General features: G+C 37.0%; 1 protein-coding gene across 1 annotated transcript in view; it reads right to left on the bottom strand.

Moving 5' to 3' along the window:
- Positions 1-4352: 4352 nt before the first annotated feature.
- LOC118743004 (protein N-terminal glutamine amidohydrolase) overlaps positions 4353-16095 on the bottom strand; it is a 59522-nt gene continuing 47779 nt past the window's right edge. Inside the window, exons 3-5 of the mRNA XM_036475456.1 lie at positions 8934-9082; positions 6122-6246; positions 4353-5959 (exon numbers count right to left, since the gene is read on the bottom strand). Of these exons, the coding sequence (XP_036331349.1) occupies positions 5826-5959; positions 6122-6246; positions 8934-9082 (408 nt within the window). The 3' untranslated portion in view covers positions 4353-5825. The remainder of the gene's footprint in view (positions 5960-6121; positions 6247-8933; positions 9083-16095) is intronic.

Below are 16095 nucleotides of genomic sequence, written 5' to 3'. Positions count from 1 at the left end.
TTTTAGAATTAGGTTTTCAATAAAAGTTTTTGTTTCTACTTTGATTTCAAGGCATAAAACACTACGGATTACTAAGAAAGGAAAATAATATGTATAATCTGCGAGCGACATAGCGACTAAAATCAGGTCTCTTTTAAAAAATTTCAAATTACACTTTTTTTTTTTAAAAAAGAAACCAAAATACCTATTTAAGTATAAACCGATTTTTACGGACCATAGTAATCCAAAAAGTAATAATTTTGTTGTTTTACCTGTCCCGTTTGCTAATATAAATAGTACTCAAAAACCTATAGACATACATATCGCACGTTTAGTACTTAATATAGACACGTAACTGAAAATTTACTTTTTTGGAGATACATGCAGGTAATAAGCTTGATAAGGAAAATATGTTCAGCCTAAACTTCCCAAAAATGGCTAAGATATGCTTTTTCCAACTGTTGTTAACATAATAACTTTATGAATTGATCAAACTTTGATTTCGTTTTCCCACAAAATTGAAATTTTGAAATAATTCTATATATCATCGCTACTATGTCAAACTATCGAATGCGCAAAAGTGCCTTGCGCATGCGTTTAGAATGATACGCAAGTTAGCAAATCGTCCAATTTCGAGTCTTCTTAGAAGCAGAGGATACTGGCTTTAACAAAGTGTCGAGTTCCACAACTTTTCCTAATAACAACAAAATTTTTTTTTACTCTCCTGAAAAGTTTCCATTTTCACATTCGATAGTTTGACATGGTAGCGACGATATTATTAAAATGTTAGCCCTTTTCGTTGTTCGGACTTGGTTCAAAAACTACTGGATAGATTTCAGCCAAGTTATTCCTTGCATAACTGGTCCATTATAGTCTACTAGGAAACTTGCTAGATGGCGCTGGTGTGGTGATGTTTAAAAAACTTGTCTTTATAGACCGATTTAGCTCAAACTTAGTGCGCATATTACCCGTACGATAAGAACAAATTTTGTAAAAACTAAGTGGCGCTGGAATCGAGTTATTTTGAAAACCGTATTTGGGGTCCGATCAGGTTATTTTCATGATAATATATACTTTTGCAAAAAAATCGTATTAAGAATCAGGTTTGAATTCATAAAGATAAAAGATGTTTCTGCAAAAATTGACCCACTAGATGGTGCTGGAATTGAGATATTTGGAAACCCTTCTAGGAATTTACTTCTTATATGGCTAAATCAAACCCCCCTATCACGAATTCGTACGATGCACGATAAACGCTTGCATTCCGTTATTCGCTATTACGAACCGATGTTGTCGTATGAAATCCGATAGTTAGCGTAGCTGATTTGTGCTGATTTGACATAAAAAGTTAACCAAAACCTCAGCCTTTCACAACAATACATTTGTCGGGCATATGAAAACGATAATATGAGAACTGTTTTCATACTATACGCTTGCAAGCGTTTACCGTCTATCGTATAAAAATTCATTATAGGGGGGGAAAGATACGCCTATTTTTCTCACGCCCGCGTAGATTCTAAATGAGATATTGCATCAATCTTATTCATTCAATTCAATTCTCTCCATTCAGATATCGTATACACAACAACGGGCATGACTCAATAATAAAAGTTTTGCATAAGAGTCCGATATGACTCATATTGAGGCCCATTTGATGTATGAATTTAAGCTCATGTATGTAAGTCGACCCTCGGAGGAAGGGAAACACCCTCTTATCGGATTCTTAAGTGAGCTCATTATGAGCGTAAAGGCTCCGAAATAGGACTTCCTTGAAGACTCATTTATAACTCTAAATGTTTGCTGGGATATAACACCGTGCGACAGTCAATGCTACAAACACAAAAAACAATATATTCGTGAAACTATAGGTCAATATAGTAAAACTGCTTTTGTAGTGTTTCTCTCCGATTTCATGATTTTTTTATGACTTTGAAATTTCATATTCATATTTAAACAATTCAGTGTGGAATAGCAATATAAGTATCAAAATAAAGAGAAAATTCTTTAGGACAAAACTTTTTTGAAAATTGAAAATGTCCCTTAAAGATTTTATCACGGAATGTCCTTGAAAATTTCCAATATTTACTTTTGAAACAATTATATGTTAAGGGCTAACATACAACCGACTAGATCCACGAGTTTCGCCCTCTAACTTTAATAGGGATGTGCAGAATTGTCGATACCCAATACTCGGTACCCAGTACTTCAGAAAGATTTCGGTACCCATTACTTCCTCTTAGGTACCGAATACCGATAATTTGACATAATTTTCAACAGAATATACGTTAAAAAAGCTGTATCGACCTTATTTCGACTACTTCACATAGAGTACCAATAAGCCGATGCTTTCTCAAAAATTGAACAATTTGTACTGAACAATGTGGAAACCACACATTAAAAGTATTGCTATCGCTAAACAACACTCTCATCGCTTTCCTGAGTTTATTGCAACAGCAAAATATAATTTTAGCAGTTTCTACCTTTGTAGATACAAAATTCCAGAAAAATGCTTTGACGCATGAAAAAGTCTTTCAGGCTTACAAAGATAGCATCGTCCGATTCATCTACAAAAAAAATTTAAATAAGGAAGGGACTTTGTGCATTTTGGCGATGGAAAATGTGTATATGTATGTATACGTACATTTTTTTTCATTTGAATCAGGTTTAAAACCTCTATTAGCCCCTAAATTTTGATTCTGATAAATAGGCTGGGCTCCCCTGAACCGCTTTTATTTTTGGTCTATATGCGTTCTTTTTCTAAGCCTAAACGTTTCAGAATCGAGTATCGAAAGTATTGGATACTTTTTAAATCGATACCGAGGATCGATCAATACTTAAAAGTATCGACTCAGCCCATCACTAAACTTTGTTAGCTTAAAAAAATGAAAAAATAAATGTAATTTAAAGAGATTTTTGAATCAGCCTTATCCTGAGTTTCGAGCTCGAAAAAGAATTCACCCCAAAATTTTTCATCCGCCCAACTCAAAGTGAAAACTAAACCGGATCGGGGAAAATGAAACTCATGATAAGCCTGAATATCTTTTCATTCTTGTGAATCAAAAAGCTTCTTTTTTTAATTGTACTTTTTTATTTGTACCCAAGTGGTAATTATACATTGCACTGGATTTTTTAAATAATTTTTAGAATTAATCATAACTTTGAGTTTTCAAAGTCCTTTTAAAAGAAATCCTAAGAGAGAAAAACTAAAAACACAGTTTTACATTATTTCAGATTGCCTCCTGTGTTTTGATTTTTTGTGTGTTTTTTCGCACAGCGTAATAATTCAAAGCAAAAAAAATATACGGAAACCCCAAATTCATTTTTACCGATGAGCCTGGCATGTCTGTTGTTATTGAGAGAAAACTATGTTTTAAGAGTTGAGTGGTGTCGCACACTAACAATTTACAACTCAAGTATCTTTAAAGTTGTGAATCATAATAGGCGGAGGTTCACGCGCAATAAATCACTTTAGAGGTGGAGGTGCATAGTGTCCGTTAAAAAAAAAATAATAATAATGCTACCGCCACAACAACTAAAACATAGTCGGTTGTTTGCCCCAACAGCGAAAACCAAATCGAAATCGATTTGAGAAAAAATCTATATTTCGTATTTTCAATGACTAAAAGCCGGCTTCACCAGCAATTCGAATGGAAAATGATTTTTTATTTTCTGTCAATTTCCATACAAACTTCAAAAAGTTAGAAAATCATTTTTCACTTAAATTGCTTTCGTGAAACTGGCCCTTAAAGTATTATTTTGTGAATAAAAATTGCTGCAACAAGAACTAAATGAAAAGTTAAATGCCTTGCGATATTCAAATTTTCCAAATTAGTTATGTACATACAGTTTTAATCCAATGTTTACAGATTATTATTAGAAAATTTAGAAATTTACATACGTTTACGGTGTCTTATATTTAACTGAGTTTTCTTCCAGTACCTTACATTTAATTTCATTAAAAAACATTGGATTAAGTTCGAATAAATGGGAGTAAAATATAAGCCGCACGTTTGGTTTTGCTTGCGTTAAAAAAAAAAAAAACCAGAATTTTGGTGCTTTTTGAATTTGTTTTCCATAACCTCAGATAACACTTAATGCTGAGTTATAAATATTAGTGAGTTTTTTGTTCGATTAATTATATATTTTTCTTCAGTTAATTACAATTGCCTTATCGATTTGCTGCCATTTGAAGCAAGTTGTTTTTAAATACAAAAATACGTTTATCATTATTACATATTATTAGTTATTACAGTATCTTAATGTCTTTTTGTGTGTGTGTGTGTTTTTATAAGCAACTGTTAATTGTTATTGTAATAGTTAATTAAATTAATTACTAACTATAGTTTAGATATAAATTGTTTGCGCCTCATAACTGTTTTCTGATTTAAGATTTTTATTTTGTTTTGTATTTAATATTTAATAGTTTTTATGTTTTGTTATCTTTGATTACGAAGTGTCTTCCGTTGCAACGTTGAATAGTTTTCACATTCCTTAACTTCTTGCAGCGCTGCCTTATATAAGTACATAAATATTTTAATTCCAGAACGTATTTTCTTTCCGCTTTTGCGCTGTGACCAAAATATTACCAGATGCAAATAGAAGAAACTAAATACATAAATATGTATAAGAAATTCCATCGTACGCTCAGCTGCTGTTCTCTTCCTTTAACGGTCATCAATCTGTGACTGCCGCTGCCTCTGCTATTCAATCAAGCGAAAAGCCATCAGTCGAAGTCATTAAGTCCAATGAATCCATCAATTTTTTCTTCATACATACATATATGCCAGCTGTAAGCGGCTGCAGCGCTCCAATGACATCAATGACGTTACAAAATATTACCAACAAACAATTACAAAAAAAAAAAACATTGGTATGCATGAAAGTTGAAAATATGCCTTGCCACATACATAGCACTAGCACATACATACTTAGAAAATATTTATTACGGAATGCAAAAGAAAGCATTAGCGCTGCAAAGTGGCGGGCGGCAGGCGGCGAGTAGCTCAACTTGTGTGAATATCTCGGAAGCATCGACGAATCAGAATGAATCAAATAGCCAAGTGATGTGCTGTGCCTGTGATCTAAGCGCGTCGTAGGTGAGAGGACGTAGGGTGCGGGACGCTGCAGTGGCAAAAGTTTTGCAGCTGCGCCAAGTTCGGGCTCAGACCCTGGGTAATTTTGTGTTGTATGCAAATCAGGTGACATTCGCATCAGCACACTGCAACTGGCCGGTTAATTGCTGTTGCAGGTTGCGCCACTGACCGCCTACAGCCGGCATTGATTGACCGAGTGCAAACGAGCGATTTGTGTGCGAACTTGAAGGAAATACCGCCGCTGACGTTAATGTCGTTACGTTGATGTTTAGCTGCGGTGGCTGCAATGTTTGTTATTAAATAATGTTGACCCTATTTCTCTATTCCTCTCTATTTTTCTTATTATTTTTGTTGCTGCTGTGTTGCTACATATTTGTTTTTGCTAATGTTCTTTTTTTGTTGTTCTTGTTACTATTTATGTGACCTTTGAGTTGACATTGAGTGCACCTTATTACTGCTAACGTAATTGCAGCTGATCCACCCAATCCTTTCGCTCCGTTCTTATCCCTACGCCGAGCAGCTGCATCAGCTACATAAGTATTTATGTGTTTATAAACATACATTTAAATATATGTATGTAAATACGTGCGAACGTTTACATCTGGTTCTGGTGCCAACTCTTTCGTTTACTATTCGTACTTCCGGTGCACAATATGCGATGCTTTAACGCGACTCTACTCTACTCTACTCTGCTCTACTATGCTCGTTAACTTGACTGGCACTTCAATTGATAGTTGCTCAGCTTTGTTGGTATTATTTGTTGTTCTGTTGCGCCACCACATTCGGCGCCTTGTAGAAGGTTTGCACAAATTCTGAGAGGCTGTAAACGGTGCCGGGTCCCTTGCCCGCATTCATGCAGATAAAATCGCCCAAGCTATGCGCATTGCCTACAGAGGAAGATAAGAAATAAAAAAAAAATGTGTGAGAATTTACAATATTAAGTGAATTGCTTGATACTCGTCTTAAATAAAAAGCATTAAAATTCAATAAAAGCTTAATCGAATGCCAATGTTCAAAGGAATGAATATGCCTGAATGCGTATGCCTTACTGCTTGACTGTATGGGCGGATATGATGGCGGTGGCTTTATCCAACTGCCATCGGGCCTTCGCATGTGTCGACGGTCTGATGAGAATTCACTTAGATATGTTTCTGCGGGTATGACTCTGAAGTATCTGTAAAGAAACCAAATAATTAGGTAAGTGGAAGCATGAAAACATATACAAATAAATATAAAAATAAATCAATTAAAGAGAGATTCGAGTGTTTTCCACAAGTTAATGCCGGAGGGTATCATTTTACTGACACCTGTATATGAGGAGGTATACAAACTCAAATTCACTAAGTTATGCAGTACAAAAATCAGAAAGAAACATTTTCAATTGAAACGGAGGGCTAAGCTTGTTTGTTATTTGCTCTGGATACCCTTGGCACCCTTCTTAAAACATTAAAATTTCTACTATATGAAAAAATTTATACAAATTGCCAATTAAGGATGGCAAATCGATCCGACCAGCTATATTGACAAACCACTCTGGCCAGCTAGAGATACTCAACGCACTATGTTCCGTTTTCTCAAGTAGGTTTTAAAATTTATCTGGCCTTCAAACACATTTTTTCAGAACAAAATTTGTGATATAACTTTAAAGGGCAGATAAATTTGAAAACCTACTTGAGAAAATGGCCCCAAGTCTTTACTTAATCTAAGCAGGCAGAAAATTCGCATAGTAACTGGAGGCCTCAACGGACATTATCTGATTGGATTACATGCTGGTAAACTCGGCGCGCCCTGGAATGACTGCTGTAGAAGCTATGTGAATGAGTACGAAGAAGAAAGCATTCAACATCTTTTCTATCAAAACGGAGAGCAAAAGCTTTTCGCAGTTATTTCTGCCACCACCTCAAAGCGATAGATGTTAGAAGCTTATGCAATTTTTTCCAAGCACCAAGTGGTTGTTATGGAAACGGCTTAGGGGAACGACCCTGAATCTAAGTGAGCCCGCATAGGACTGCCTCCTAGCCTAACTAATCCTGTCGGAAACATCAACAATCCGAAAACATCCACGTTGAGCATAACACCTCCAAATCCTTGGTGACATTTTCGCAATGCGGACAGGTCGTTTTAAAAGCAAAGTCTCTATATGATCAGACACAACAGTTATAACCCGATGATGGTTACGGCGTAGCAGGCCATAAATTATTAACGTTATTATTTTCAAACTTCAAACGGCAATTGCCATCTGCTGTGCAAGGAACTCTCTCTACAACGCTTAGCGCTTATCTCGATACACAGCTGAATTTACCATCACTTTGTGTCTTATATGTGGGTGGGACTTAAGGGACTTTTCAAGGCATACAAGAAATGCATGTTGATATGTATGACACTGAGCGGGTCCAGACATAAATTGCTGGTAGAAAAGGTACTGACAAAACCTCGTTTGCTCTTTCTGTCTTGCGCAGTATGAGACGGCTGAACACTTTTGACGATTCTCACCCGCTTTTGCAAGAATTAAGGTGCTGGCCCAATGCAGGCTTGCATCGCTGCGAGAAGTGTCAAAAATTATTTGGAATATACTAAAACGTATAAAGGCTGGCCAAATGGCAGCTTTTCTTCACTTGCTTTAAGCGCCTCAAAGTTTGAAATAAGCAAATGTTGGATTTTGAAAGCGTTTTGTAGGATTTTGACAAAGACGTATGTTCCTTTCAAAATACATAAATTCAAACAAAAATTTGTTTACTTAATTTAAAAAAGTCACAGAAAATGCAGGTAAATCGAAATTAAATAAAAATGATTCATTGTTTCCATATTTATATTTAACATATCCGTTATCTTATAGTAAAATGTTGCAAAGCCCATATTTACAAATTTTACACGAGAGGAAAACATTTCTTATAGCTCTTTATTTCAAGTAAATCGCTTTTTTTAAGTTATAGTTTTTTAGTAAATGTAGATATAGCTATGTATGTATCATTATTATCATTTCTTTTAAATACCAACATTATTTCGCATTAATTTAAAAATAAATCTGAAAGTTTTTGATACATTTTTTAGAGTTCTCTAGGAAGTAATTATTGACGTTAAGGGAACAGACATTGACTTTTCAACCAGACAGCTGGTTACTTTGACAGCATTCCAAGCCGCCATTCGGCCAAGCAAGTTTTCAAAGTGAATCAAAGCAAATTGAAGTCAGCTAGGCGCGCAAAGCAAGCCTGCATTGGGCCAGCGCCCTTAGGTATGAGACTCTTGCATGGATGTGTTGAGAGACAAACAACTGAGTTCTGTTATTCCCAACAATCGTTTCCGATTAAACTATATTTACACCATTTAAATTGAAAACAGATTATGTAAAAGGAAAACAAGAAAACAGTTCAATGGACTGCGCATAGTTTGAGCGCTGTTTTTTGCACGCGTTGTTTGTGTTAGCTTCGATAGAAGAAACAACCTCTATATCCCTGTGTAATGTGTTATACAAATGCAGTTAAGAGTGCTTTGTTTAGCCATTTCGTGTAGAGTGTCGGCGATCTCTCTCGCCGCACAATTCTCTAATTGAAGCTGGGCGCAGTAAATAAAAATGAAAACGTCTCTGGGTATCTAACTGTTCACAACCGATTATGTTTAGGGATCTCTTTAAACATACAAATACAATATTTTTAAGTCGCTGTGTCCCCTATTATGGAACACGTTGAACTAACTAAGGCTGGCCATGTCATACCTATGTATATTAGATCTTCTTCGGTGAAGCCATTCAAAGATTTTTGTATTCGCAGGCGATATGTAAAGTTCAATTTCACCCGATATATTTCGTTGAAGTTAACATCATAATATTAGCCAAATTTTAATTAGTTTTCAAGAAATACTGACCTATGATGCTCTGGTCTTAGCGCCAGATCCGAGCGGAACGTTTCTGTAACATACTTGTGAAAATACGTAGGAAAAGGTAGCGTCGTATCCAAGTCAAACACCAAACAGCGATTTGGCGATGGGTTGTGCATGAAGAAGACATGGTAGTCCTGCGAAAGAAAAAAAAGAGAGCAATGTAAAATATATGCAGCACAAGAATATGGTTTAAGTAGGAATATGTTTGTTTTAAAGAAATAATATAATACAATAACATCATAAATTTGCGGCATTAAAAGAAAAAAATAGCATTGGTGATAAATGTGAGAAATATGCCCGCGAACGCTTGTTAATGAATGCAAGCGCACATAAAAGTGAATTTGAGAAGTGAAAAAAAACCAACAGTAAAAAGTACGAAAGAATCTAACAAAGCAGAAAAAATATTTAAAAAAAGAAACGGTTACGTTACACGTTTGCTTGCACGCTGAACGCTGCAGGTCCTGAGGCTTGACAAGGCTAAGGCTGGTACTGGCAATATAGACGGTCCAAAGCACAGAGCCCTCGGGGAACAGAGAACTGGCTGACATGAGGGTGTAACACGCAAGAACAGCAACAACTTTGCGACGAAACTCATACATATACATATGTGCACAGGTATATGTGTACATATTTAAGGACATTAAGGTGTGTCACGCACTTCATAAAAGAGACTACTACTGAACTTTAAACCGAAATCTAAAAGTTGATAAAATGTATGATCCTTACAAAATCTATTTTGAATAAAATTATTTATATTCCGTACGCTTAAAAAAATGACAGTAGAAAAGTCAGCTTCAGAGAAGTTGCTTTTAACAATACTATGCCCACGGCAATCACGTCGGCTCTACTGAATCTGAGCATAAACTTTTTGTTAGTCTCACTCGTATGCCAACTGCTTGTAGGCAGAGTCGTGCACGCAAAATCGGCAGAATCATCGCTGGACAGCTAAGTTTTTAAGGGAACCCCGCAGGTTAGAGTTATGTTTCCCCTTCTATGGGTTTAGGGCGATTAATAAACAGCAAGCCCTGAGATAATTGCGTATGTTGACGACCTTGCGGTGGTAATACCAGGTTTTGTGCCTTATTATGTATCAGGAACGACGACAATTTCTCTAATTGCGATTGTATAACTCTATCTGTAGTTTTCGCCTTACTTTTCATTAATTGCGTTTCAACCGTCTCGGTTACGTTTAAACCGGCTAGAATGATGCCGCCTGACTAATTTTTGAAGCATTCCTCTGTAGACGAATCGTTCGTGATACCTAATAAGGTTGTAAGACTAGTTGAAAGGTGGAACAAGGAGAAAAGTTTGGAAACGACGATTTGAGACGGTGGGAATTACCCGGCTGGAAAGTCCTCAAAGTGGTCACTCCCCATTTCTAAAGGATAACGACCTAACTTGCACAGACTGCTGTGTGCGAAGGCTATACTTTACAGACATATAAAATTTTTATTACAAGTAGATAACTTTGATAAGGCGGCTGAGAGGCTGGGGCCTCCTCAGGAAAATGAATCACTGTACTTCTACTTCAGCACAGTCGCGGCTGGAAAACTAATTTCGTCAACCCGACCATTACAGCCTTTTTCAAGCTGAAGTTGCTGCAATATAGGAGGCGATTGAAACCTTAGCAATAGGAGAAGACACACGTAACAATGTCTTCAAATACTCAAATAGTCAAGTGGCTCTCAAAGCACTTAACTTGGTCATATGCAACTCAAAAATAAAAGCGCACTCCCATAAATCCCTGAGCAGTGTACTCTTTGCTCTTCATATGTGTGCCAGGGCATAGAAATATACCAGGCAACGATAATGCAGACGAACGTGGAAGAGTTGAAATATCCTTTCCACTTTCAAGGTCTTGGAAGTAATAGCGGCATGCGGTACGCTATCTGCAAGCTCATTCTAAGTAATCTAACTCTTAAGCTTGCAAATGGTAGATGGACAGGTCTCACCATATGCAGCAAGGTAAAACTTATGTGGCCAGAATGCAAAGCGCAATGGTCGAAAGGTCTACTCTTGCTGAGAAGAAGGGTCTTAGCTATAGCGCGTTCTGTAGAAGAAGAAGCTTTAAGCGACATGGAAAAAGTTAGAATTAGCCAACTATTAGGTTTCACAGACTCCACACGATTGTTTGAGTCCTACTCATCAGCGAAAACTAATAGTTGCCGCATTTCCGCCTTTATTATGTTTTCACGATCCGCATGGTACCACTACGGCCTCAAAAATACTAACCTAGATGTGCCGGTGTGTTGACTTTAATCCAAAATAAGATAGCTTCAGAAATATTTGAATATTTTAAAACTGGTACACCTCCGGAAAATGATCTATTGGTGCAAAATACTAATTTTAGTATAAGCAATAAGGTTAGGTAAGAAAGGCACGTACGGATAACTCGTACTTCCAGTCAGAGGCAGACTTTGCCAAAGTTATTCCATATTGTCAGTATAATGTCTGCCTCATCACTTACTACTACCAATGAAGCTATGGAACTCCGATGTTTTGACTTGCGCTGTCTCCCAAAACTATTGAAAGAACGTGATACCAAATGCCGCGTCTGGAGAGCTGTCCATTGCTCTCTTCCTCCTCGTCCTGATAACTTATGCAAATAGAGCTGGTTATTATACGCCCTCGATGGAATATTGGTGTTGTAGAACAGTGGCGTGCCTTGGCGCCGATAAGAACCCTTACTGCAGAATTGTTTAGCGTCGAAGGAGCCCAGCAGAGAGAGGTTTCCACGTGACTCGAGTTAATTTAATTCCGTGTTTAATTCCTGACACAGACTTACCGTAAGTGACAAGCTGCCTTCACTATCCAAAAGACAACCGCCTGCAGTTATCAGGTAGTAATAAAATATAGATCCTTCTACTCGGCCTTCATGTGTGGAGAACGAAAGAAAGTGCACCAAGAACTAAATGGAAGGGCCAAGTGCAGAAGGACCTATCTACACTTGGGAGGTACAACTGCCGCAACTTTGCAAAGGAGGCAGGGAATTGGCGAAGTTTTTTGGTCCCGGCCCAAAACGAAGAATTGTGGCACTGCCATATAAGAAGAAGAAGAAAAAATAGAGCACAGTCTTAAATTCGATTCTGAAACCCGCAGCTTTTTCCTCAAATGTGTTGCCCTAAAGTAATTGTGTATGTACGCACATACATTTTTTTGTGTGTAAAGTAAATTTTATGTTTTTTTTCGTATTCAAAAACATTGTAGTTGTACTTGTGAACATTAACGCCAGTGGGCATCATGTGCTACATGCTACATGCAACATGCCACACGCCATACACCGACAGGCGCTACACGCTAAACAACAACAATTACGGTGCTTCTTTGATGCGACTTCCCTTCGCCGCCCGACAGGTCGTCCAACCGTTAAATTAGCGCTCCCTCATGGCAATGTTTTGGCTGGCCTCGGCATGTCAGCCATCGAGCGCATAATTTCTTTATTTTATTAGTAGAAAAATTCACAAAATTTCACGAATGGCGTCCAGATGCCGCAGCCCCGTCTCTCAAATTGCCTCCGCTTGCGTACAGTGCCCACCGCATGGGTGGTGGTTCCAACTCAAATGGTTTTTTTCCTCATTTAGGACTCTTCACATGCAATTGCCATTTTTCTTCTGTTTCTCGGTTGCTCCGCTCCGCTTCGAAAAGTACGCAAAGAAGCAAAACTCGAGCACAGCTGCTCAGAAGAGTAGGTTACTACGAGTTGGCCAATGTGACTTTATTAAGTAATGCATGCAAGGGAAAGGTTAAGTGTTGTATTGGTGAGATTTGCATCATTGCGCATACAACTACATAAGTACTACACTCACTTGCATGCAAAAGTACATAAAGAAGAAAATTTTGCAAATTCACCAAAGCACCTATACAACCAACAATTGCATGCGGCCAAGGATAACCATACAACACGCAGACCTGCAAGCAGCTAACAAATAACAAACAACCGAGTCAACGTGACGAGTAAGAGCCTGGGCGCCGTGGCGGGTCTATGTGTTTTTTTTTTTCTTTGCAGGCCTTAAGCCAGCCAACATTGTGGCGTCTACCGAATTTTCATTTCAAACTACAGTAATAACAACACAGCAAAAGAACATGCACATATATTTATGTACATACATACACACATAACTACTAGTCTTCGCTAATAAAATTTGAAATAGCCTTTACCATCTACGAATACTTGTAGCCAATAGTGATGGCACGATTAATCCAATAGCCGATTATAATCGGTTATTTTCATTCGATTAATCGAGCGATTAACCGATGAATTTTCAAAATAATCGAAAAGAAACCATCAAAAATTGTCTACTTTAATCAAACAATAATGTATTAGTTAAATTTACGTAGCGAAAATTGGCATTCTTACCTCTCAATAATACTAGCAAAAATAAAAGTATCCCCTCTACTCGGTACACACAAACATATTATAATTTTAAGAGTTTTTCCTAAGTAGCAATCAAAAATTCGCAGTCCAGGTATGCAAATATTTTCATTTAATTTACCAAATGCGGTGTTGCGCATTTTCTTCCATACGCTGTTTCATTCGGAAGAAAATAAGCAACGCCGTCAACAAAAAAAAAATGCCAAAAATCAACGGTAAGTGCTAGATACTTCAATCTTGCAATTTTTTATACAAAAATTTAATTGGCTACAAGGCTGCATACTGAAAATCTTTCTACGAAATCTAATTAAAAAGCTCGAATTTTTTTGTTGAATTTTTTTTTGATATTGCACAAATTTTGATACATTTATATAAAGCATAAGCTATACTGAAAAAATAAATGAATAAATAAATAAAAAGCTTGTTGTGCGCTTATAATTTTGACACGGTGTCTATAATGGATGGTATACCTACTACTTTACACATTTTTATTTATTGTTTCCCTTCGTTATAGATTTCTTGATTGTTTGCGCACTGAATTCATGACGCAAGTTTCCAAAGTTTAACATGAAATGTATCCTTAAATAACACAGTAAGTTTTTATAACTTGTGTAAATAATTTTTATTAATTTTAAATTTTAATCGAAACGAACGAATATTCGATTAATTTCTTACGATTAATTGCAATTAATAATCGAATGCTTTCGATTAATCAACTAACCGATTAATTGATTATTAATTTTTTTTGGCCATCACTAGCAGCCAACTCATTTGCAAGGTAAATTCATGTATAATTGATGACTTCGATCGATTATGGCTGGTTGGCTGGCCTAGTCGCAGCCTCAGTCTGCACTTGTGCAGCGCGTTGCCGTGTACGTAGTCGACGGTGCAGCCGATGATCCCGGCCAATTGGCTCAGCCAGCAGTCGTGCCTTTTGCGCGCAACCCTTTTCGGTTAACTCTTCTCTGTGCTTTGTGCTGCGAATTTGCTGTTTGTCAGTGACCGGATGCAATTGACTAATGATTTACAATGTTACTTTTCGGGTTTATTTAGCCGCTCAAAGCGACTTGTGAATAAAATATTTTTTAAACAAATGCCATGTGACCTTTCGTGCTGGTGGAGTAGCCTAATTGGCAGTCGTACCTAATTTGCCTTTTGATTTTAGAATTTAAAAGTATTTGTATTCTGATTAAGCTAAAAAAATGGAGTTTCAGATTGGCAGTAAATTCTGCAAGTGTTGTACATACTACTTTGCGCAATATGCTCCGCTTGCGCATTAAAAATTCAAAAAATATTTTTTTTCCTGGGGCTAATTGACTTATGTTGGTTTCAATTCGTTCAATTACCGAAAATTAGTTAAACAACGGTTCGAAACGCACCACATGCATTGGGAAATTTTCCTCTGCTCGTAAACTGGGGATCTTTACAGACTCAACACTTGAATTCCTCCAGTAAGGACCATAATTTATAGTCAGCCGTGTAAATAAAATTCGAAACATAACATTTTGTAGATTTTTTCTTACTATCTGGTTGAAACCATCCCAGAAGTGGGGTGGTAGCCACGTTGACGAACCCTTGTAAACGATTCTTCCACATCGAAAATTATCTCGTCTGTAAACGGGATTCATCTGTGAGCGTTTTACGCATACAGACGAACCTGGGCTTTAGATTTTGAATTACGTTTTTTCAATGCTTCTATAAAAAGGCGCCCAGTGTACCTCAGCATTTATGTGCTAGGCCTCAAGTCACATTTAGCTCATTAAACGCTAGTGTTACATATATGTATGTAATGCTCGAATCATGGCTGTAGCCTGGTAGGGGCAGGGGGAGGGCTGGAGCCTCTCGACGAATTAATAATCCCTTCCTTTTTTTTTGTCAGGTAAACACATTTTGATTAGCAAAAAAAAAACTATGCAAAATACAAACTTCTGTAAGACACTGTATGTATGTATTACTAGCCAATGCCCGCTTGCTTCGCGCCGCCTAATCAGATCTTTTGCGTTGGCTAATACAAAAATAGCGTTTAAAAGCAAAAGCGGTCTCTAAAGTAAACATCTTTAGTTTAAATTGAAATGACTAAAGAGCAGAATCCTCCTCACACATAGGCCAAGAATAGTAGCGCTGTGATACCATATGGAATACTAATCGCTTTCGATGTCATGAGTTTTACCGATGGCCTTATTTCCACCGATGAGATCTATGCCAAGCGTGCGTAATATTTTTCTATGATCTTGCAACTTCAACATTGATCCGATCATTTTCGTCAAACGGCGGTAGGTGCCGTCTTTACATGCATACTTCAATATATTTCGGCGGCAGCGCAATCCATTAAGTCCCTGTTCTGCAAAACCACTGCTTGTCACGAAATGAATACGCATTATGAATTTCAATCAGATTTTATAAAATATAGTAGTTTCATTTTTAGGAAACGCATTTTTCATCATACATACTTTGCGAATTTGAACGAAATCGGTTAATAAATACGACTTTTATAAGTATCTCTACTCCAGCGCCACCAGCGTGTTGTCTAGTAGGCTATAATAGGACCATATATGCAAGGTATAACCTCCGACAATTTGAGTGGTTTTTGAGTTAAGTCCGAACAACGGAAACGGCTATTATATTATGTATATATGTACATATATGTTTCCAATAAAAAAAAAATCATAAAAGTAATAAACGTTTCGAATTTGCATTAACCAAATCGGTTCATAAATAGGGCTTTTATCGGGTCCATTTTTCGCAAATGCTTTTTTCATCATGCAGGTAGCTTAT

Source organism: Rhagoletis pomonella, unplaced genomic scaffold, assembly GCF_013731165.1.
Source record: "Rhagoletis pomonella isolate Grant_MI unplaced genomic scaffold, Rhpom_1.0 Rhpom_scaffold_00007, whole genome shotgun sequence".
Lineage (NCBI taxonomy): Eukaryota > Metazoa > Arthropoda > Insecta > Diptera > Tephritidae > Rhagoletis > Rhagoletis pomonella.
Note: the sequence above shows the minus strand (reverse complement) of the source record. Positions and strands in the feature narration are given on the sequence as shown.